Below are 25,025 nucleotides of genomic sequence, written 5' to 3'. Positions count from 1 at the left end.
AATGACTCACCGCACACACACACACACACACACACACACACACACACACACACGGACCCCCGTAAACACACACACACACACACACAGAAAGAGGCCTATTTCTCACATGCCCGTTACGCAACATAAATATGGTATGCATTCAAAATTCAAAAGTGCAGCTTCACACACACAGTACCTCATCGCAGAAGAATATTAACACAGACACACTAAATGCTCCACATACTCCCTGACTCCTCTGAGGCCCCCCGTCCCGTCCCGTCCCGTCCCGTCCCTCCACCACCCCCACCGTCCCGTCCCACCCCCCCGCCCAAGGTGAGCCCCCAATATGTCAGAGGGAGAGTGATGGGCCCGAGCTACCGTTTAATAAAGCTCCCCTCTGCGGCCCCGGGTGCATCCGTCACCCAGCCAGGCACACTGAGGTCTGGCACACAACAGCCAGCAACTCCATCACACACAGTCAAGCCTGGAAAAGGGCTGACGCAGCCAAAACCCTCTGCTGGGTCCAGCCACGGTGCAAGATCCACTGCGAAAAAGAAAAATAATCCATCTTGACGAGTCATTTAGTCTGGCGCTCAGTCTTAAAATCTTGGGTTTTTTTTTTCTTAAAACAAGTGAGGGGGGGAAAAAGCGTTTCCAATGCAAATCGACTTGTTTTGGAGAATTTTTGTTCAGTCAGATGAGATCTTGATGCAAGTGGAGTGATCCGATTTATTCTGCTTTATTTCAAGGTAGAGCCACTTAAAACAGGCTGAACTGTGTCAGAAACAAGTGGAGTTATCTCGACCCACCGGCAGTTTCTTTTATGTTTAAGTTGTGTGTTTTAAGGAAAGCGATGGTAGTCATTCAGTCTAGCACTGAGTCTGAAAATCTGATTTTTGTAAAAACAAGTGAAGTACAAAATAATTTCACTCGTTCCAATGCAAATTAACTTGTTTGGAGAATTTTCTTGACCTGTGATCCAAGTAAAGCAAGATTAGTCATTTAGTCAAGTATTGAGTCCAAAATCTTGTTCAGTGGAGATTTGTTGCAGTATTGAGGGTGTTTTTTTTGTGGGGGGGGGTGTTGTTGTATGTCTTCTATCCATGGCCATTTGCCTTATTTTACATGCCAGCCATATTTAATTTATCAGACTCGGAGAGAGACAGCGAAGCAGAGGCAAACAACGGCAAACTCAAACGGACTTAAGAAAAAAAAACATGAAATATACACACATCATCCTTGATTTGGACTCCTGCTCTGCTCATCTCTGGGCGATGTCAAAGGATCATTTTGATGAATATTTTACATTTTTTTGCCCTAACAGAGAGTAGAATAGTGAGACCAGTGTGAACAGTAGTGAACAGTCTTTCCTACCAAAGACTGTGGTGTAGAACGGCCACGGCAACAGGATGTAGAATTGCATTAAGACATTGGAAGTCACCCACTGTTATTACCTTTGATGAATGGATGGAACTAATGTTTCGCACGGCATCATATGAAAGGGTGACTTATAGAGTTGCTGGGAGAGAGGATGTTTTTACCAAGGTGTGGGGTCACTTTCTGATGACAACTGAAAGGACCAAGATCTAGATAAGGCTTTATTCTTCTTGGTTACTGTGATGTATAGGATCTGATCACATGTTTTTTTTAAACTTGTGGCATGAATGTTTTGTTTTGGTTTGTTTTTATGTCGTTTTTCTTTAAGAAAAGTAATGTAAATCTGTATGATGGTGATGGTTTATACCATGTAAGGACTGTACTATATTGTAAGATTTACGCAAAAACATCAAAAAAAAAAAAAAGATCAGTCTTTCCCATTCAAATCAACGTTCCAGGGCGGTCGAAGCGGCAGCCATCTTGCTGTGACCCGTTGGACTAGCTTCTGTATAAAGAGACTCACAGCAAGTCACTGAGCTGAGAGGTTTTACAGCTTCTCTGTCTCCTTGCTGCCATGGATTGCTAACATGCAAATGTTGACTAGAAGAGCTAGAGAGAGAAGTACAGTCTGTGATGAAGCTACGTTAGCCTCGTCGCTAACGTTAGCTTCCAGTTGAGTTTTGACAGTTTGCTAACAGACTCATCTGCTCAGTTCTCAAGACAGTGTGACAGACTTTACAGCCTTAATGTCCAGACTTGTGTTGTCGCCATAGCAACCAACCCTTAAAATTCAATAATCGCCAACAGTGGAAGGACCGTTCTATCCGTTCTAGTTCTGTGTCTCTGCTGTAGGAGACTGTAGTAACAGAGACTTCCTCCTCCTCGCTCTGAGGTCACACTGCTGTCTGTCCCTGATGGCCTGAGAGACAGACAGAGTGTGGTTACAGTACAGCCGCTGGCTGCAAGGTAATTGTTCCTGTCGGTTTGCGTGTGTGTGTGTGTGTGTGTGTGTGGGGGGGGGGGGGGGGGGGGGGGGAGTGGGAGCTCAGTCAACCTTGTCCGGAGGTGTTGACGTGCTCGTCCCTTTGATGAGGACACTGAGAGACAGATGTGGAGCTCTCTCTCTCTCTCTCTCTCTCTCTCAAGTCTACATTAATGCTAAACGTTCACAAGTAAAAACCAAATTTTTACATATATAAACGTATCACAATAAAATGCAATAAAACAAAACCTTTCAGGGATTAGAGGATTTGATAGAATTCCTCCTTTGAAATAGCGAAATCACCAGAAAGGACCATCATGCTTAGCTCAAGTTACAGAGACTGGACTTTTGACTCGTCCCCGTCTCCAAAATCTCTAACCTGGCAGGACGACAGGTGACCAAAACTCTGTCCAATAAACAAGCTACTTGTGAGTCATGTGACTTTTGTTTGCAAGCCCTGGTTTGCTTGTAATTGGTCAGTGTGAATCTAAATGAACCAAATACAAAAATGCAAGTCAAGTTTTCCATTGTTTCAGACCTCTCTCTCTCTCTCTCTCTCTCTCTCTCTCTCTCTCTCTCTCTCTCTCTCTCTCTCTGTATTCAGCTCTCTCTTGACTGTGACAAATGGCTTTCTTCGCAGCAGACGCTCCCTCACCCTCGACACCGGCCTCGCCGAACTCCTTTTTCTCCTCTGTTTTCTCTCTCAGAGAAAACACGCGAAGGTCCGGCTCCACTTTGCGGACGTGCAAAGGTCAACAGCGCGCCTTTGTTCTGCTTAATAAATGGGTTAATTCATACGAGAGGGACGCTGCGTTCCCGCCAAGAGAAATTCACTTCTCCTGCAGCTTCTTTTTCTTTTTTTTCTTCTCCGTGACATGTTTGGCCCTCCGCTCGACGGCCTTGCGCCTTCGCAGCGCTCTCTCCCGCTCTTTCATCGCGCTGAAAAGACTCTGAAGTGCGTGCTTCCTATAGATGTTTAAAAGCCTTTCCTCTTCCTCCCCTTCCTCTCCTCCCTTTTCTCCTCTGTCTCTATTCTTTCTCGCTCATGTCATTGAGCGGATAAATCACGTGGAGACGGCTTTTTGCTTGAGAAGAAACAGAGGTCCTTACCCCCTCCTCCTCCTTCACTTCGAGAGGAGGAGTGGGAGGAGGGAAGGGAAGGAGGGAGGGAAGGAGTCGAGGAGGAGCAGCAGACACTGTTGTGTGTGCGTGTGTGTGTGTGTGTGTGTGTGGGGAGGGGGTTTGGTTGGTGTTGGCCTGCCTTTCAGCTCAGTTCACATTCGCCGGCTACCTGCTCTGCTCGTGTCAGTGATTGCGTGGTGACCTTTGACCCCGGGAACCGGCAGGCACGGCGGCTGCGTCGACCTTAATTAGCGAGTCACACGACAGGACGCGCTGCAGAGCTCTGATCCTCCACACACACACACACACACACACACACACACACACACACACACACACACACACACACAGAGGTTGAGGTCATTTTGTCTCCTATGGCAGTGGTTCCCAAAGTGGCGACCCAAGCAAAATGAGGAATAGATCGACTTGACTGGTGTTTCATTCACTAGTGGTTGGCACAATAAGAAAATACAAGAAGGTTGTGTTATGTATAGATTCTATCTTTCTTTTCTATTCTTTCTATTCCTTTCTGATCCAAGGTTTCCACTGTTGTCTCCCCTCTACAGACAGTTCTGCAGCTCTAAGTTACTCTGCTCTTTATCATCAATCTGTCATGTTCAATACATTCCAGCAGTTATTTTGTGATGAAGGGTTGTAATTTACTTTTTTGGTGAACCCACTTTCCCTCAACCTGCCTCGTCTACTTCTACTGCAGTTAGTGATTTACTACATTTCCCAGAATGCCTTTCAACAACCCCCAGAGAAGGGGTGTCAACTAGTTGCGTTTAGCTGTGGGTTAATCATGTAGGTGGAGAGAACGATAAGCGAGAGCAGAGCGAGAGTTTTGCCAGTCGAGAAAAAGCGACTCGCCCCTTCCTCAAACCCCAACCTGTCTCTCTGCTGCATTGCATTCTGGTCTCTCTCCTGCTCCTGTGGGTGGAGAAATTGGTCTCTCTCCTCTTCTACGATGGATTTCTCCCTGTATGATTGTTGAACGTCTCTTGGTGCAAAATGGCGGCTCTAGAAAGAAGCCCTCGCTCTTTGATTCTGAGGGACTGACACCAAAACCTGACGTTTACCGCTGATGTTTTACATCCTGAAACATTTTCTGCTACCAAACTGTTGGAAATATCTGGAGGTGACGTCACCTCGTCTACGATTGGCCAGTTATCCACCAAGAAGAAGAAAAATACACCAAATTACTAAATGAGAAATGCAAGATACATCGCCAATAGCTGGGAGTTTAATTGCTTCAGGATGGATTTTTACTTTAAATCTCTAACGGTCTCATCAGGTGTGGGTTCCTGGGACAAAATTTCATCAAATAGAGTCCCAGCTCTAATGTGTATTTATTTGGGGGACCTTGACATGAAATGAGTTTGGGAAGCCCGGTCCTGTGGGTCTGACTGTTGGCATGGACAGCTAATATCTGACCCACTTAGCCTTTTCCTCCACAGTCTAACTGCTGTAGTTTTCCTCCAGTGTCTGTGCAGTCCGCCATCAAAGTGCGCTACAATTCCAAGTGGATTAATTAGATTAAACAGCATGTTTGTTCTCTTCTCAAAGTGTTTGTGTTTTCTTCTCCTGCAGGACTATGTGGCTGTGTTTTTTCTAAACAGTGTAATCAGTGGCATTAAGGAATAATGAAGGGATTGGTGGGTGGTTGGAGCCTGTGGGACCAGGCTGCTGTTTGTGGCTCAGAGCAGAAGCTGCAGCGAGGATCCAGCCAGTGTTGATTTACAGTGTGTGTGCATGTTAAACGCGCCCTGCTGGACCCGGTCCGTCCATTAAAACTGCCCCCCAGGGCCGCTGCGTCGCGCCGCGTGGCGAGAGTCAGAGTGACGTCCGGTGTTTTCTACTGAAGCACCTGATTAGAAGAAGGAACAACCTGAATGATGGGACTAAAATGGAAGAATGCAATCAGAAAGTGTAGGTGCAGAGGTAGAAGACAGAGAGGAAAATAACGAGAGAAAAGAAAAAAAAGATTAAAAGAGCCTACCAGCCTCACAGTTATTTCCTCATCTCATCCTGTTTGCCTGTTAGCTTCCATAAATCCCTGCTGTTCACCGTTAAAGCCGGTTCTGTCAGCGAGGTTGTGCTTGCACTAAAATCCATGTAAAACACCATAATGAGCGTTCCCTTCCTGCGTGTGCCTCGGTTCCATCATGGCAACCTGTAGCCTCTATTAGCTTGCAGCAGGGTGACGCCGGTTTGTTTACAACAGAAGTGGAATTAGCAGCCGTTAAGCCTGACCAGAGACCGGCTTCTCCTTGCCAGCGTTGCCTACGTATGTGGAACTGGCAAAACTGACCTCGTGCCAGCATGTTTTGGGGCGTCTCGGAGCAGCTACAGCTTCCACAGATGAAAAACTACATCTCCGAAGGGTGATTTTTAGATCCGTGTTGGACGCACCGGGAGCTATTTCAGTTTTAAAATATCTGTCGAGGCATCTGAAGCTCTGTGTGTGTTCGCGCGCGCGTGTGTGTGTGTGTGTGTGTGTGTGTGTGTGTGTGTGTGTGTGTGTGTGTGTGTGTGTGTGTGTGTGTGTGTGTGTGTGTGTGTGTTGGGTGTAAATAAAGTCATCGCTCACCATTGGAGAAAGGCAAGAAACTGGATAATGTCGGTGCAATCCTTTAATTAAAATGGAAAAAGAAGAATACTGTCGAGCAAAATGACAGAGATGCGTGTGAGAGAGAGAGAAGGAGAAGGAGCGAGGGATGAAGAGAGGAGGGATCCAGCCGGGGGATTAAAGCGGTGAGCGAGTGCTGAGACCCCTGGCCAGCTTGCTGCTGTAATGAACATTAGGGCTGCGGCATAAATTTAATGACCTGTGAAACAAACAACGTGGCTGAGCCTGGTGCCTGTGAATGCTAAGTGGCTCTATTATTAATACGGGCTCAGAGATGCCACAGTGTAAACACATTGTAAGTCTCCTTCCCCTATGAGCCTGTTAAACACACGGCGCTGTGTGGCGGTGCTTCAGCCTTCTGAAACAGGGTCACGTCCCTCTTGTACCTGGAGAATTAATAGCATGTCGCCGGTTAACGGCATACCAGGCCTAACTAACGGGATATGAATAGCATGGCGGCTAATGGTTCTGTAGGTTAGTCGCTTAGGTAATGAATAGCTTAGCGATGGGGCAGGTGAGCGAGGCATAATAAATAGATCCAGTGCTGCTTACAGTACAGCAGGTTAAAAGGCAGGAATGAATGGCAGAGCTTGTCCTTTACATTTAGGTTCCCGAGGTTCACTTTGCAACTTTCAAAGTGACACTGTGCAGCGATGAAAACCCCGTTTCATTTTCCTAAGACACCATGGTTTTGTCCCGGTGGCTGACTTTATTCGTTTTGAAGAATCTGAAATTTGTGAAGCTCAAGATTATGATCAAAGCATTTTGAACCGACCCTCCCTGCGTTCTGTCCCAACATCCTGTTTCAACCGGACATACGTCACATTACAGAAGCGAGACGCCATCAAAGTGCCATGAAGCTGTGTGCCAGACGGTAGAAAGCCGGTCTGTAGGTATGGGGGATGGAGGGAACGCTCTCGGTCTGATTAGTAGAGGTGCAGGCTTAATCAAACGCTCCGGCTCAGCGGGGAGCGCAGGGGAGACTAGACGAGCCCAGAGCGAGAGCCAGCTGTCCGTGACACGACATGAGGAAGCTGCTCCAGGCTGGAAAACGCAATCACAACTCCCTGGAAAGAAGCCCAAGATGGCTCAGCACCCAGCGAGGGAATACAGGCGTTCTGTCTGTGGACCCTGCACCCCCCCCCCCCCACCCTCCCCCCACCCCAAAACCCATCCTCAGGCTACCTATTCAGGCAAGAGAGGATATGCAAAGCTGCAGTCTGCTCTCCAGCAAGGTTGCTGAATATCAGTGCCCGTGTGTATTTCCATGTGGAGGGGGAGCGTTCGCGACTCTGACATCTGAATCTGCCCATCTGTTTGTTTTTGTCTTGTGTTTGTCCTGGTGTGTGTGTGTGTGTGTGTGTATACAGCGCCGGGTCCCTGGGCCCAGCGGGACTTGCTCTTGTTTTGCGTCCCATGCTGTGTCTCATGCTATGAGAGGATAAATATTTGAAAAGCAGAGGAAGCCGTGCGTCCCGGGCTGCGGCGGCCCGGGTGTGGCAGCGCTGCATTAGCTGCACCTTTTACCGCCGAGCCGTTCTTTTTTCCCCCCCAGACATAAATTGCTGCTCAAAGTGTAGCTACTGTCCTGGCCATTATTCTCTGTAGAGCTCAGTGGGAAAGGTCACCTGACTAAGTGCTGGCGCAGCTGAATCCAACAGAAATAAAAGCTCAAATGAATAAGTAAAGCCATCAGTGACAACAAGCCCGGACACGACAGGGGAGATGCTAAGTGCTGGTGGGTTTTGATAGGGAGAAAAGAGAAAAAAGGTGCAGGCGCTACTGAGTTTCCTTGGAAATTTTAGAAGGAAGAAGCATGAATGATTTAATATGTAGGAGTGAAATGGGAAAAGATGAGGTGGAAGGTGTTACCATCGTCTAAATCGACCGTCCGCAAGCTCGCTCTCTTCTGCATAAGGCACTGGATGAGGTTTTTTTTATATTTATATATACTATACATGTTAGATCTTCTGTTTTTTAGTCTGGGCTTCTATAGGTCTTATGGAGCCATAAAAGGATTGATTGAATATAGAATATGTCTGTTTAGTGAATTAATTTGCATCTGCGTTGTCAGTAATAGACTGACGACGGTCTACCTATAGAATTCTAATTCTTTCATTTTTCTTTTTTACTTTCTCACCGTCTTTCTCTGTGTTTCTATCATGCTGTCTCCTTCACTGAAAAATTGTTCATATCAGCACATCTTTAAGTCTAATATTGAGAGCTATTGTAGGTTTTTTTTTTTTTTTTAACCACAGCTGGGGAAAAAACTCTGAATTTCTGAGATGAAAGTCAGAAATTTGCTGGAAAAACACTGTGAATCTTAACCTACCAACTTCATTAATTTCACTATCTAGATGAGTAAACCTGATGCCTGTTTGTTGCTCCTCATGTTCAGGTCGTCTGCTGTGGAGAGTGAAGTCTTTCACCTGGTTGATTTCACCTGGTCACTTCCAAAGTGAACCAAAGTGGTTCCTTGCCAAAAAATATGATTTTTCCAAGTTTTTTCTTGCAAATTTCTGAGATTATTTTTCTCACAAATTTCTGACTTTAACCTCAGAAATTCCTTATTTTTTCCTTGGAATAACACACCATTGTAAAAATGCCAACAAAAAAAAAATCTTTAAAGGTTACCACAGGTTACCACAAAAAAACAGGAATGTCATAAGGGAGAGAGAGAAAGTACTCTGGAAAATGGGCTTAACATTCACCACGGCCAGAATGAATTATTTTTCAGGATGGATTTTTGTTGTCGTGCTCTACACACACACACACACACAGACACAAACACACACACACACTCCCGTTTGCTTGACCCGCTCCATGTCGTCCTGCTCGGCGGCCCAGGAGGGAGATGTGGATTGTCCGTAGCGAGCCATCAATCACCGCGGTAACGACAGCTCCATAAACAGAAGGGCAGCCTACCTACTGGGCTCTGGTCCGCTGTGATAGCATTCACATCGTCCTGCTGCACTTCCCTTCCTTCCTGCTGACCTCCACACAGCAGAGGTGGCAAGGACAAGACTCTGCTTATCTGCCCCCACCCCCCAAAACACACACACACCACACCACGCCGTTTGGGTGGTAGGAATACTGGGCTGTCAGCAGTGATGTAGTGTAGTAAATAAAAAGGTGGTGAACTGTGACCTTCAGTCGGTGATCAGTGTCAGGCAAACAGCCACCAGAAGAAACAAAAATCAGTTGTATTTTCAGAAAAGCGTTAAAGGGATACACTGAGTTTTTGGGAGATTGTCCCATTGGTCAACATAGCTGTTAAGCCATGAGAACAAAGACACCAAAATCACCCGTGTCCCCGATAGATCGTTAGCTCCAGTGCTTCATGCTAACACTTTAGCATCCACTATGTTGAGTGATACTAGCTTCATGCTAACACTTTAGCATACACTATGTTGAGTGATAGTAGCTTCATGCTAACACTTTAGCATACACTATGATGAGTGATAGTAGCTTCATGCTAACACTTTAGCATACACTATGTTGAGTGATAGTAGGCAACTAACATCTCGAAAATGAGAACTTTTAGCAGCTCTAAAGTTAAATGCGATAGTAATCTCAAATGATATGCGGCTAAGTCTAACAGTTTTGTGTAGGAGATCGCTGGTAGATAAAAATCTACAGAAAATATGATACAAAATACAAAAATGTTGTACTGTGTTGGACTACCCAGGACTACTTTACCCGTTTCCATAGGAACTACACATGGTCGGTAATGAGAGACTATGCACAACTAATAATCATCGTGTGGTTATTCACTCAAAGTAGATCCAAAAATAAACCGCAGCTACATCAGCTATAATGAAATTGCATTTTAAAATGTATGAATCATATTTAATAAAGAAAAAAAACACTAAAAATGTTTTATTACTGAAAGGTCAGTCTTCTTACTTTGAATAATGCTGCTCAACATAGTGTCCTACTACATGTTAAGTGTTAGCATGAAGCATCAGAGCCAACGATCTACCGGGGACACATGGATGAGTTTGGTGTCTATGTTCTCATGACGTAACGTGGTGTATTCCTTTTAATACTTAGTCTCATTTTTATATAACATCATCTGTTTCATACTACTTCCTATGATGTATACTATGAATTTTACATCATGAAGATTTATGTCTGCCTAAAGAAGGGCTTCACTCTCCATGATAGAAACCTGTGCTGGTTTGGGTCGCTGCTGCTCTTTGGATTTGTAATGAACTTGATGTTTTTTGGTTTATATTCATGGGTGTGTCCGCACAGCCGAGCCCCTTTGTACAGGCAGTCCTGTTTGGTTGTGTGTGTGTCTTGTTTTGTCCCTGTTCCGGCTCTTTGTATACAAACCCGTGAGAGCAACAATGCCAGTTTGTGTGCCTTCCTGTGCCTATTGTCGCCGCTGCGTCTCCGTTGCCCTCGCTAACATCCACTTGTTGTAAGGTGGAGACAATAGCTGCGGACAGGGTGCCATGTGTCTGCGCGGGCTTAACCCTGCGGCCCTTCCTGTCGCCTCCAGCACCCCCCGACCTTTGACCTCTGAACCACGGACCGGTCGGCCTGTCATGTCAGCGCCCCACCGAAGGACCAGTCTGGGTGTTCCCGGCCTGTGAGAGCCTGGCTGAGCTGCAGCTTCTTCCTCAGGAGGAGAGTGTCCATACTGGAGCTGAAACACAATGTTCCTCTGACTCCTTTCATCCCTTTACCTTCTCCTCATATTGTACACCAGAAATGAAAGTTTGAACTGTTCAAACCGCTTCTTCGGCGCTTTTTCAATTAACTTCCAGACCTGAAGCTATAGTCATTGTGTCGAGGAAGAAAAGCAAAAAATAAAGTATTCATACTAGGCGTTTATGTGCTTTGAAAAGCCCTGAAAGACACAATCCTGTGACTAAGTGCATTTCTTCAATTTCAAATCACCTTGACTCATTTGAAATTGGTAGAGAAAAGGCTGCAGCGGGGTTTTGAAATGAAACCTCCTCGTCAGTCAATTATTGTCACTGAGGAAAGCTCACTCACTTATTTCCCAGAGATATTATCCTCCCCCTGCCTGCCTTCACTCCTCTCTCCACCTCCACCCCCCCCCCCTCCCCGCCTCCACTCCCCTCCGTCCTTCATTGTTCTCCAGGATCTGGTTCATGGAGGTCGGGGTAGAGGAGGCTGGGAGGAGGGGGTAGCTAGGTAATGGGACCCTCGTCCCTGCTTCTCTGGGCAGGTTGAATGGGTCCCAGCCCCTGCCCCCCCGTCCCACTCCCCCCCACCCACCCCTGCCCCCCCGTCCCACTCCCCCCCACCCACCCCTGCCCCCCCGTCCCACTCAGGCTCTCTGAATGGGGCGAGCTGGGCCCAGGTTCCCTCTCTCTCTCTTTATTAGAGCGGGCTCCGGTTTCTCCAGACCGGCCCGGCTTCCTGACAGATCCATATTTCAAAGTGCTGGGATGCCATGTCCCATAACACACACATACCCCCCCCCCCATTCTCAACCCCCTCCTCTTCCCAAACCCCACCTTGCATATCCACAGGCAGGGAATTAGACCAGGGTCAGGGACATGGGAACTTTCTGCTGCTGCTACTAATATTACTATGACTAGTGCTACTGCTTCTGTTACACACACACACACACACACACACAGGTATTTATTCAGTTCACACACACACACACACACTGACAGGCATTCGGACGCTTGTCATTAACATCCAAGGCTTGTGGATGGCATATTTTTCTCTTCAACCACATCTGACGTCCCTTATACACTACAAGTCAACAGTTTGGACACGCAAATTTTTCTTTATTTTTACTATTTTTCACATTTTGGAATAATAGTAAAGACGTCAAAACTATGAAATAACACAAATGGAATTATGCAGTGACCAAAAAAGTGTTAAACAAATCAAAACTATCTTATATTTTAGATTCTTTAAAGCAGCCGCCCTTTGCCTTGATGGAAAGGCAAAGGCTTTGGAAAGAAATTCATACATAGGATCAACTTCACTATTTATATTTGTCTAAGAAATAAATGTCAAGCATTTAAACATAAGCATTTAGATCAAAATGGCTTTAAGAGAATGAAAAACATTCAATCAGGTGTGTCCAGACTTTTGACTGGTGGTGTACGTTCTGCATTGCGTTCCATCTTTTCAGATATAACCTCACAAGCTTCATCAGTCCTCGCTCAGGTCCAGATACTCTGCTCCATCGGACTCTGCAGCATGAAAGGAAAGTGAAGCTGTGCAGTCATTCAAACATTTTCTCATCTTGCGAGGATGACACAGATTTTAACGCTTCCCTGGCAATCGATGGCCGTCTTTGGCTAAACTAAAAAAAAAAATGACCTCCATCTCCTTGTCTGCAGTGGTTTCATGGCAGCATCGTTGTCAAAACCGTGAATCTGCACTTATGTTGGTTTGACAAGTGCAAAAGTCCAAAAGCGAATGAAGAATTGACATAGTAGCACTATATAAAGTGTCTTTGAGTACTTAGAAAAGCGCTATATATTAAAAATGTATTATCATTATTATTATTATTATTATTATGAATAGAAGCTCACAGCTAGGCAGAAAACCACTTCAAGTCAGAAAGGCAGAAATGGCTTTTTTTTTTTGCAATCTGGCAAAATGTAAGGTGCTTATGTGGGGAAAAAAAGTGCAAATAATTTTTCAGTTTACCTCTTTAACAGTCCCTTAATGCTTTGCTGTGGCTGTGTGTTTAAAAGTCTGAGGAAGGTTAAAGGTTGCAGTCCTTCTTTTCTACTGTCCAACCTACAGTGTGTCACCAGCTGCCAACACACACACACACACACACACTCTCTCTCTCTCTCTTTCATAGTCACACACATTGCTACTTGCTCAGTTTTGACTGCACTCTCTCGCTGCCTGACAGCCACTTTCAGTTGGGATGGTCTCTGATGGCAGCGTCTGCGCTAATCCAGTGTACCTCCGACTGCAGAGACGGGGGGGGGGGGGGGGGGGGTACGGAGTTTGGGAGGGTGGGGGGGGCAAGGAGGAAGCCTGCTGGTTTTAATGATGGTGAAGGATACACTCTGAACCTGTCTGCTCTCATTTGATTCTCAGCCACGATGTTAGGCGCTTGCCCTTTTTTTCTCTCTCTCTCTCTCTCTCTCTCTCGCTCTCTCTCTCGCTCTCTCTCTCTCTCTTGTTTGCTGTCTCCCTCTAACTTTCCACAAACCTGTTGTGAAGCGCTGGGAGCTGCCTGCATGTCGACAGCAGCTGTGTTTGCTGTGGAGCGTCTGCAGCCTGATACAGCAGTTGCTTTACAGCAGCCTGTGGGTCAAACTGCAGCTGGCTGCAGCTCAGTGTGGAGACAACAAACCCAGGGGAGAGGCAGGGAGGAAGAGTGTGTGTGTGTGTGTGTGTGTGTGTGTGTGTGTGTTTGTGCGCGTGTGCACCCACCCGTCCCCATGGTTGTAGCCTCTGCTAAGCGGGGTAAGTCTGGTGGCTAACCCTTAGCGCCTCAGCGTTTGGCAGTGTGACTACTGCTAGATTAATCCATTCCACACTCCATCAGTCACTAGGCACAGGTTATTAGCACCAGGGCAAGGCAGAGCACATACACACAATCACATACACACACACACACACACACACAGTCCCTTCACCCTTGTGACTTCGCCTTCTACCTCGTCCCCAAAGTTTGCAAAGGTGGCCTTGGTGGTGAGAGGCCATTTGTCAAAACCCAGCCAGAGTCTCCACTTGGCTCCTTTTAATAAGGCTACCTGGGCTCTGGGATTACGGTCACACACACACACACACACACACACACACTGGACGTGCACTCCTCTTTGCACATACTGGTAGCAGCTCTGTCTTGTGCGCGGTGTCAGGCGCTGTGTCCCGCAGGGCTTATAAAAGTCCCATTAACATGGCCCTCCTCATTGGTTCTGACAGGTTGATCAATTAGGCCCCTCCCCCGCTGACCTCCGGGCCACTGTGACAGAGAGGTCAGACACGATGGATCGCTGGACCAGCACACACTCTCTAACTCTCTCTCTCTGCCTCTCTCTCTCTCTCTCTTATCTCCGGCTGGACGCAGTACAGCTTGTTCGTGGCGTCGTGTGTCCGGCGCTCGGCTGATATCCCAGGGTGCAGCTGTTCTCTGGCTGCTAGGTGGAGGATCATACTTTACCTGAGACACGTCCGATCTTATCTCTGCTCTCAACACGACCAAAACACACACTCGACTCTGTGTCGCGTGTGTGTGTGTGTGTGTGTGTTCTTGTGCCTTATGAGGACCGAATGTCCTCACAAGGAGAGAAAGATTAGAGAAAGTGAAGATCTTAATTTCTTTCTTTATACTTGGATTGGTTACAATGTTTTATATCACCAATCTATTATGGTCAATCCATTACAGGAGTTATTTTGTAATAAAGCGTAATTTACTTTTTTGTTGTACCAACTTCCCCTCAACCTGCCTCGTCTACTTCTACTGCAGTTAGTGATTTCCTGCATTTCCCAGAATGCTTTACAACAAGCCAGAGAAGGGGTGTGAACTGCAGCTGAGGGTTATATGTGTCGGTGGAGAGAGTGATGGTGTTGGCGAAAAGCAAAGCGAGTTTTTCCATTTGAGAAAAAGTGAGAGTTGTTCCCCTTACTCAAAACCCAACCTGTCTTGATGCTGCATTGCATTCTGGTCCATCTCCTGCGCCTGTGGGTGGAGAACTTGGTCTCTCTCCTCTTGGGATGGGAGGATATAAGATTTTACCTTTTATCGCGATAAAAACACTCAAGATAATTTCAAAGTAGTACAGTTTGACTCTGTGCCACAATGCCAGTTGGACTTTATTTTATTTAAAGAACAGACTCACACAATGTTGCTATTTTTTTTAATTATTTATCCTTTATTTATGCAGGGGGACCTTATAATTTATGATTACCTTATTTAAGATTGTTTGATTGTTTTTTTCTTTGCATTCATTCTGCTGTCCTTGCTGCACCTCTGTCTGTGTGATCTGAAAACAAAACAAGTTATTCATTTCCTGTGCATTTACAACACATAACTAACTGAACCATGTGACTGCTTGGATATCAGGTTGATCGGTAGATTATTTTTATTAATGGATTTTTTTCTCTCATTGTGATTACCTGCTGGGTGTTGGCGAGAGTCTGAATCTGTCCTTGTTTGTTTTTCACTATAAAAGGATGTTCACAAAAAAAAGATGTGTCCTGTGATGCAATAAAAATATTTGTTTCTTAACAAAATGTAAGGTAAAGTGATTCCAGTGTGTTTTAGTGCCATTTTAAGAGTTTTAAGCATATTTTGATGATTATCGGGATAATATCGTGAATCGCAATTATTTTGGCCAGGATAATCGTGACATGAAATTTTCATATCGTCCCATCTCCTCTTCTACGATGGATTTCTCCCTGTATGATTGTTGAACGTCTCTCGGTGCAAAATGGCGGCTCTAGAAAGAAGCCCTCGCTCTTTGATTCTGAGGGACTGACACCAAAACCTGACGTTTACCGCTGATGTTTTAGATCTGCATCTGGACGTGTGTGTGTGTGTGTGTGTGTGTGTGTGTGTGTGTGTGTGTGTGTGTGTGTGTGTGTATTTGCCTGCGTTGTACCAGTGCACGTGTTTGTTATGAGGTTAGACTGCAGTTTTGTGTTGAATGAGATGCAACCAGAGGAGACATGAGAGTCCACACTGTACCTGTGTTTAGTAAACAGTCTGGTCTGCACAGGGTAAATAAAGGTGGGGGGGGGGGGGGGGGGGGGTGCAGGTCAGGGACAGGACAAATGACGCTGATGGAATTGGTGAAGTGAAGAAAAAGAAACACTAGAAGGCTCCAGCTGAAATGAGGAATAGTTAAATATCACTGTCATTTAATTCACAAAAAAATATATGTATAAGAAGATAAGGTGAAGCTTTCATATTCCTTCATGTGGAAACTGGTTTGTTGCAGCAGCTAAAAGTAACAGGAGACAGCAAAGAGAAAAATGGAACAGTAACAGGAATATAGCAAATGTATGTTTTATAAACATACACAGCTGCAGCTACAGACGTCAAATGTTTGAATGGGAAGTATGAAGTATGGATTATCACATTATGAGGATGTGCAGAGTAACACAGTAACTTACTGAGACAAAGAATAAATGAATGCAGAATATGTACCATAAGAAAATTATTTTGAATTCATTGTTGAAGATCATAAGCAGTTTTCTAATAGGTTTCACTTTCCACTGTTATCTCCCCAAGTAAACAGTTTTATACTACAAAAATTCCTTAAAAAATAATATGTGGGGGGTCTGTGGGACAAAATCTGATCAAGTCGGGGTCCGTTATTATTTTAGAAATGCTAAATAATGTAGGGGTCACTGACTTGAACATGGTGAACTCTCGTTTTAAACAACAGATATAGCGAGGTGTAAAAAAAAAACAGTTAAAACAATCCATTAAGTGTGGGAGGGGTTCGGTTCAAAGGCTTTATTATGAGGAGAATGAAACCTTTACTCGAAGTGTGTGTGTGTGTGTGTGGTGTGTGTGTGTGTGTGTGTGGGACCCGGAGCGGGTGCTCGGGGGGGGGGGGGGGGAGGGCGCGGGGCGGAGCGGAGGGGAGTCGGGTTAAGAGCGGTGTCACGCCCGGCGAGACTCCGCGCCGGCCTAATGATGTCCAGCGGCCTAATTGAATATTGACGTTTGTTCGCGCGAGGCTAAATGGCTTCTGTCTGCCTCGCCTCCGCCGCACATTTAACCCGCTCCCACCGCCTGATTCCCGGGGGGATCGTTAGGTCCCTGTTACCATGGTTACCGGCTTTCGTCTTTGTAATGCGGCGGCTTGTTGGAGTTTTTTGTGTGTGTGTGTGTGTTATGTTATGTGTGTGTGTGTTGGGAGTTGCTGATGCCTCTGTGTTAGAGGATTTTTTTTTAGTTCCTAGGTCAGATGATGCGGCCACTCCTCCCGAGTTCAGACGCCGCTTTTCTTGAGCGCACGGGAGATTCAGTTCCCGGCGTGTGCTGCGTGTCGTCCCTTGTTGTTTGTGCGCTGCATGTCTGCAGAACACCAACCTCTCCTCCCCTCTCTGTCCTTCTTTTCTTCTCTTTTCTCTTTTCTCTTTGCTTCTATTTCTGTGACGGTGTTTTACTTCCCACTGTGCCCGCCTCCAGACGCTTCCCCTTTGTTACCACGGCGACGCTCTCCAGATGGCGAGTGTCAAGGCAAGACCGGGCTCCGAATGTAGTCTGATCACAACACACACACACACATATGCGCACACGCACACGCATGTTGGTCTACATACATACTCGGAGAGCACACTGGCATGTTTTCTAACATACATTCTGTTCAACACTTGCGTCCTTCCTCAGATGCTGGTAGGCGTGCACTCGACCCAGCTACACACACACACACACACACACACACCCTGCAGTACAGTATAATAAAACCTGTGTGTCACAGGCACACAGGAAACAATCTCTCCTTTATGTGACCGGGATGTCATTAATCTTTGCGGAGGTTAACAAATGCACTTGCATGGAAGGTATATTTCATAGGCAGACAGCCGACAATGGGGCCATTGTGGCGGCGAGCGGCGGCGCCCGGCTCATTCAGCCCGGACCTTCAGGTTGGCTCCGGATCCGCGGCTCATGTCAGGGGTTATGTTTCATCTCTCAGATGAATGTGTTTGTGTGGGAGAAAACATGTGAAACACGGAGCGAATCGGCGTTCCGGCTATTTATTTATTTTGCTACAAGAAACCACGATTTATTTTCTGAATGGGAAAACGAATGCGTTCGGCCATTTTTCAAAGTTTGGCCGTGTCGCTATTAGTCAAAAGCGGAGCCAGACAAATATCCTGCCGGTGTTCCCGTGTGCAGCCGGCCGGCCGCCTGCTTTCTGGGACTCTGGGAGCAGCGCCGCTTCCACCGGAGAAGTGGCGAGTCTCCCCGCTAATCCATTACACTTCCATTAGCTCCGATTTGTGTGATTAGTTCTAATTAATCAGTTCAGTCTGTGGCCTTCACTCCCCTGCCCGCTCCTCACATTTCATTTTTAACCTCATTTCTCAGCTCTCCACCGAGCGAGAGAATGAGGGAACGAGTGAGCGAGCAAATGAAAGAGCGAGCTGCGGGTCAGAACGCACAAACACTCGATGCTGTTCCTCCGGCGAGCCTCACACTCCTGTTTCTCACTCTCTGTACCTCCGAGTTAGATTAACCCGATTCTTTCTGTGTCTTCTGTTCAGCGCACAGTCTGGGAGTTTGTTTTGTGGTTTGAGGTGAAGCAGGAGGGATTCGGCCCTCATGTTTTACACATATGAGCGTCTCTGGCTCTGGTTAGCTCCGCTCGGCCCTGCTGTGGAACGGTATTGATTAGCGCCGGGGCATCCATCCCTCACTGTAACAAAGCCTATTGATGTTTGTGGAGCCCTGATTTCCCCCCGGTCAGATCCCGTCCGCAGCGCCGCGGCTAAGTGACTTGGCGGTCCGTCTCGAGCTAACCTGGGAACCGGCGGCCAAAAATCATCTTTTCAACAACGATTCTCAAGGCTGCTTTCTGCGCCGCGCTGCAAACCTCCAATTAAAATTCTGTATCATCTTTTCTTTTTTCTCTTCTTTGTCTTGTAGTAGGTCAGCTTATATACTGAGGTATTATGTGATGATAATCTATCTTCCTTTCCTCAGTTGTCAGCCTTCCTCTGCCGTTACCACTATTGTGATAAATGAAGGATCAATTTATCAACCGGCCTCGACTCGATTTCTTTTTTTCCCCTCGGCTTCCCCGCCCCCGCTCCCATCTCTAACCTCTGCACGTTCCCTTTTATTTCTTCATCTGTTTTCACCCCACTGCATCCATCCATCCCTCCATCCATCCATCTATCTATCCATCCCTCCGTCCATCCATCCGGAGCGGGGGTTTCTTTGTGTCTGCTGAGATGCTGCCTGTCACCCTGGAGCTGCAGACTCCCATCCAGTCTGCCGGAGGTGGACCGGCTCCTGTCAATCACCCTGTTCCCGGCTAGCTTGGGGGGGGGGGCAGATAGACACCAGATGACACGGGACGGGGCAACCCGCTGTTTGGAAATTCATTTCCTTCTTCGCTAGGCAGGGCTGCACAGATAACCGTAAATACTCGTATATTGCGATTTTACGTTTCCACAAGTGGGAACATGTAGGCTAATTCAGCGATACTGAAGTTACATTTTCAATTCCCCTGAAAGTCCCGGTATGGTTTATCAAGCTTCCATCACTCCTGACCAATCACAGCCTTTGAATGCTCAACGTGCATCATGTGACCAAAAGTGAAGTTCAGATGGAGAAGCAGCAGAGAAACCTGACAGAGAATCAAAGTGAAGAAGAACACGATGTTAGAAAACGTTGTTCTGCTTGTTTGATGACGACAAACAAGTCCAGATTCTGTGTAAAGTTTTCCTTGTGGCAGCAATTAGTTCTGATTTGAATTTAGTAAATAAGGACACAATAAGAGTGAGAGAGGAACAGTGAAAATATGTGTTACGGTGCAAAAGTGCAGTAAGATAATTTTGTTTCCTGACTTTTAATGTTGTTGTTTTTACTGTGGTTGTTTTACTTTAAAATTCAAACATCCTTTTAACATTGATGTTTTCAATGTGGTTGTTTTATTTTAACTATTTTATTTTCTTGATGTATGTTTTGTCCTATGTATTTTTTTAATTGTAAAGTGTATTGGGACCATGCTTCATGGTGATTCTGCACTTAAATAAAATTGATTGATTGATTGATTGATTGAAACCGAGACAAATATTCATGATTAATAATTGTTTTTTTGCCATAATCGTGCAGCCCTGCTCCTAGGTGATATTTTGGTTCAGTGTGGCTTTACGATCTCACCTGAGCAAAGCTAATGTGATTATCCAGACAGTCAGTGACAGATCTCTCTCTCTCTCTCTCTCTCTCTCTCTCTCTCTCTCTCTCTCTCTCTCTCTCTCTCTCTCTCTCTCTCTCTCTCTCTCTCTCCCCCCTCCCTGCAGGACTCCCTGGTTTAACGGCTGGGGGTTCAACCTGCCCCGGGGCCAGTCTCTGCTGGATAAATGGAACCAGGTCCCCGAAGGCATCGACATCCTCATGACCCACGGCCCGCCCCTCGGTGAGTCCCGTCAGCCAATCACAGCTCCCTCATCACCATATCTAATGGGGTTGTGCCTCATTATTCAGAATATGTGTGAATACATTAGAGGCATCGCCGCACCCTGTGTGTGTGTGTGTGTGTGTGTGTGTCTGCTTTTAAATCGAATGTACGCAGACTCTATTAATCTAAATCCAACAATAGCTGGAGTCTGCATCCCCCAAACATGATTCATGATTCAGTGTTTGTGTTTGCGTGCGACTTTATGAAACAGAAAATACATATTGCCTGGTTGGAGTTGTTTTGTTTCCTGCTGCAGACTGATTTTAGCTTTGCTTGTGGTTGTTTTGTGCGCTCTGTCTGGCTTTATTGAGTGATTTCCTTCCCCTCGCTCTGCTGCTGCTGCTGCTGCTGCTGCTGCTGCTGCTGCGGACGCTTGATTGCATGGAAACTCGATTTTGCAGCAGTGTGACAGACGCTGCGAACGATTGGAGAGCGACTATGAGAGAGGAGAGGGGGGCTGGGGGGGGGGGGGGTAGGACTGCATGATTATGGAAAAAGTGATAATCCTGATTGTTTTGCTAAATATTGTGATCAAGATTATTAAGCACGATTATTTGTCTCGGCCTCAGGAAACAATTATTTTATTGCACTTTTGCATAACTTTTATTTCCACTCATATAATTTCTCTGCAGTGTTTCTCAAAAGCAGCAGCAGCTAGAAAGTCTTCTTCACTCTTACTGTCTTACTCTTATCGTGTCTTTATTTACAAAATTCAAATAATAAATAATTACTACTTTATTACTTTGGGGTTCGGCTACAAAACTAAGAATAAAACTAAAGTTAACATAATTCCTTGCATTACAATAGGTCCTCGCACCGGTCGGTGCTCGGGCCCTAACTAAACTTTGTCCAGAATCTGAACTTGTTTTTGTTCATCTGGTTTCAAAGCAAAGTGTCTCCAGATGAGACGATGATCCACTTTTCGTTTTCAGGATTTTCCTCTCTAACGTCGGGCCGATCCATTCTTTTCCACTTTGCTCTCTGTAAAGTTTCTCTCCTGCGTCTCCAGCTGAACTTTAGTTTTGGGTCACATGATGCATGATGAGCATTCAAAGGCTGTGATTGGTGGAAGCGTTAGGAAATATGTAACCAACACTTCAATATCACTGAATTACACGATTAATTGTGGAAACATAATATTGCGCTGTACAATTATCTATGATTAATTGTGCAGCCCCAGAGAGAAATAACACCTGTGTGTGTGTGTGTGTGGTGTGTGTGTGTGTGTGTGTGTGTGTGTGTGTGTGTGTGTGTGTGCAGGTTTCAGAGACTGGGTTCCTAAGGAGCTGCAGCGGGTCGGCTGTGTGGAGCTGCTCAACACGGTGCAGAAGAGAGTTCGGCCCAAGCTGCACGCCTTCGGAGGAATACATGAAGGTGCTGAGGCTCGCTGAGCGTCCCGCCGCTGCCCGCGCCCTGGCCCGCGCCCCATAATGTCCCGGGAAATATCGCCATATTCACAAAATATCACGATATTTTCCACAGTGTCGAATATTATCAATAGCCTAGAAATTTGATGTCATTTAGAAGAAATAAAATAAAATACCAAAGAAAAGGGAAAAAAAATTTGAAAAAAAAACCTTTACCACTTTCCCCTCCTTCCCTTCTTTTCTCCCATCTTCAGTCCTTGTTTTCTTTCTTTTCCTTTCTTTCTTTTTCTTTCCTTCTTCTTTCATTTCTTCATTTCTTCCTCCCCTTCTTTCCTTCTTTCCTTATCTTATTTCTTTCTTACCTGCTTCCCCTCATTCCCTTTTCTCCCGTCTTTGGTCCCTGTTTTCTTTCTTTTTCTTTCTTTCTTTCTTTCTTTCTCTTTTTCTTTTTTCTTTCTTCCTTCATTCCTTCATTTCTTCCTCCCCTTCTTCCTTCCTTCCTTCCTTCCTTACCTTATTTCTCTTACCACCTTCCCCTCCTTCCGTTCTTTTCTCTTCTTTGTCTTCATTCCTTGTGTTTTCTTTCTTTCTTTCTTTTTTCCTTCTTTCTTTCTTTCTTTCTTTTTTTCTTTCTTTCCTTCTTTCTTTCCTTCTTTCTTTCTCTCTTTCATTATTTACCGGTTGAACTTTCCGGAAGATTTCAAGTTGAATCTGCATGTGTGAAATGGGGCTTGTGTGTGTGAGTGTGTGTGTGTGTGTGTGTGTGTGTTGCCTGTTACTGATGCCTGTATCCCCCTCCTCAGGTTATGGGATCATGACGGACGGCTACACGACGTTCATCAACGCCTCCACCTGCACCGTCAGCTTCCAGCCCACCAACCCCCCCATCGTGTTCGACCTGCCCAACCCCTCCAGCTCCTGAGACCCGGGGGGGGGCGGGGTGAGGGGTGAGGGGTGAGGGGTGGGGGGGTGAAAGGGGGCGTGGCCAGAATAAACTACAATGTTTTTTTTCTATAAATATGTTGAGAAAAAAAAATTCTAAGTGTTTCTTTGCAACGTTTTGGTCTTCTCCGAGCTGTTGTTGAGATTGAGAAGGTTTGGGGATGTTGGGGGGGGGTGGTGGAGGGGGGCAGGGCTTGGAGGGGTGGAGTTTGTCTGGGAGGGATAAAGGAGAATACCAGGGTTTTTTTTAAGTTAATGCCAGCGGTCCAGCTTCCTTTCTGGTTCTGCACACAGTCAGCATAGCTGCAGATTATCAGCGCTCGTTTTCCTCCTTCATTCTTTCTTTCTTGTCCGGTCTGAAAAACAAACTTCCACAGAGCGAGAGAACCCACTCTCGCTCTGGGACGTCTTTGTCAGCCGGGACAGCCGTTCAGTTCAAGCTAGCTTTGACGCCGCAAAGTTTGGATTCTAACAATAATGAAAAACGAGTAAATGTTGAAAAAACGTAGACGGAAGTAAACGGACTGTAACTCTAAGCGACGCCGGTATTCTCCTTTTAAAAAGGGATTTTGTGGTTAAACAATCTTGCTCTTGATAAATATTGGTCAGATCTGTAAGATAAATGATGCTTTGTGAATTTGTACAATTTCTTTATTTTTGGTTTGCGTTGGCTAGACAATGGATGCCATTGTTTTATTTTGTATCATCTGATATTTTGTGTTTAGGATTTTTTTTTTGTTTCGTTTTCTTTCTCGTCAGTTCCTCTTTTCTTATTGGCTGACAGGGACGCTGCCTTAAACTAGCTTTAATGTTCTCAGCTAGAGCCCCACTCTCTGCTAGCTCAGAGAAAAGCCCTTATTTATTACCCATCATCCCAGCAGAGCAACACCTCACAGACGCAGGGACCGGAAGCTATCCAATTATAAACCCCAAAAACCAACTGTACCATCTCCTCCTGACGGATTTCTGATAAAAAAAAAAAAAATTTGGAAAATGTATGTAAAAATATATATATATTATATATTCATGTTGTAAAACATCTGTACTAAAAGTTGTGTTTGACGAAAAAAAACAAAAAAAAAACATTCTGGTGCATTTTTTTGTGTATGCACCTGTATGACGGACAGGTTTCTTCTTCTTCTCCGCCGCTCCCGTCGGACGCTCAGAGGTTTTCCTTCATGTTTTTTGTATGGACTCCCCCGGTCGGGCCGAGCTTCATCTGGACGAGAGAGGACGTTTTGTCAGAGTCACAATCCAACAGGCGGTGGTTGTTCTGTCTCCAGCAACACGCCTGCCTAAACATGCTTAAGTTGTCCTTTAAAGTGTAAATCTGATAGTATTTGTGTTTTATTGCTTTTTTTTTTCTAATTTTGCACTGTGTGTAAATGCAATCTTGCTAGCACAAAAAAATGTTGCCAATAGTTGTCTCAACTTTGCCGCTGTAAATGCTCTTTCGTGCTCTCCCTCTCTCTCTCTCTCTCTCTCTCTCTCTCTCTCTGATTGTATCCCTCTTCATGGAAATGTTAGTTCTCTCTTTCTTTCAGTTCATTGTGATATATTTAGCTGCCTTTATATGCAAATAAAATTGCAAGATTTTTACTTATGAAGCTCTGTCTTGTTTTGAATGTCGTACTTCATGTACCTGACATGGCCTTTGTGCGTTACAGCAGCGACAGGCAGGTAGAGATTTTAATATGATTCATCAGTGGTAAGAACTGGCTTCTACATGCGGTCTCAGTTCTCTAATCCAGCAGTTCTTCACTTGTGAAACTCCTTAAAACAAAGCGATGTCTACTCCGACCCCGTCACAAGCGTGCAGAATTCAACCAAAGAATGATTTTCCCTTTTCAGGTCGTTTCATTTGTTTATTATCAGAGGAGGCAGAGAGGCTGAAAACTATTCAGTATTTCACAAAGAAAAAAACAAAAATTTGAGAAAAATCAGAAAAAATACACACAATAAATTTGTACAGTAGAAATATGTTTTCTCGTATCCCATAAATCATCCTGCGACCCCCCCCAAGATTATCTCACAACCCCCCAGGGGGTCCCGACCCCCAGGTTGAGAACCACTACTCTAATCCACTTTAAGTGATGTGAAATTACCTGGAGATACAGTAGGTGTGACTTTGCAGTGCCAGTCTGACCCACTCTGGTGCCAGCTGATTGTTTACAGTTTTTTACAGCAGAGTTAGAGGGGCATGAAGTGACCTTTGACCTGGGTCAGCCAGTGGGTGCAGCAGCATGAACAGGTCTCTGCTCAGTTTATGTCACATTTTCACAGTAGAGAGCAGCAAGCTAGCTAATTAGAGCAGAGTTCCAACAGAAATGTCTAATGAAAAGCTAATAATCACCATGTTGAATACTGGAAGAATAATGCTGCTTTGGCTTTTGCTTTTTTGGCTTGAGAACAAGTTTTTGTTCCAAAACAGAGTGTGAGCCTGACTGAGTTTTGAAAGGCAGAAATCTCAGTCACTGGCCCAGTGATCACTGAGTCACTGGTATTAATCAATA

General features: G+C 45.4%; 1 protein-coding gene across 1 annotated transcript in view; it reads left to right on the top strand.

Moving 5' to 3' along the window:
- mpped2a (metallophosphoesterase domain containing 2a) overlaps positions 1-22,667 on the top strand; it is a 61,600-nt gene extending 38,933 nt beyond the window's left edge. Inside the window, exons 5-7 of the mRNA XM_078284889.1 lie at positions 20,046-20,161; positions 21,464-21,577; positions 22,374-22,667. Of these exons, the coding sequence (XP_078141015.1) occupies positions 20,046-20,161; positions 21,464-21,577; positions 22,374-22,492 (349 nt within the window). The 3' untranslated portion in view covers positions 22,493-22,667. The remainder of the gene's footprint in view (positions 1-20,045; positions 20,162-21,463; positions 21,578-22,373) is intronic.
- Positions 22,668-25,025: the final 2,358 nt, after the last annotated feature.

The sequence above is a fragment of the Centroberyx gerrardi genome, chromosome 1 (assembly GCF_048128805.1).
Source record: "Centroberyx gerrardi isolate f3 chromosome 1, fCenGer3.hap1.cur.20231027, whole genome shotgun sequence".
NCBI lineage: Eukaryota > Metazoa > Chordata > Actinopteri > Beryciformes > Berycidae > Centroberyx > Centroberyx gerrardi.
Note: the sequence above shows the minus strand (reverse complement) of the source record. Positions and strands in the feature narration are given on the sequence as shown.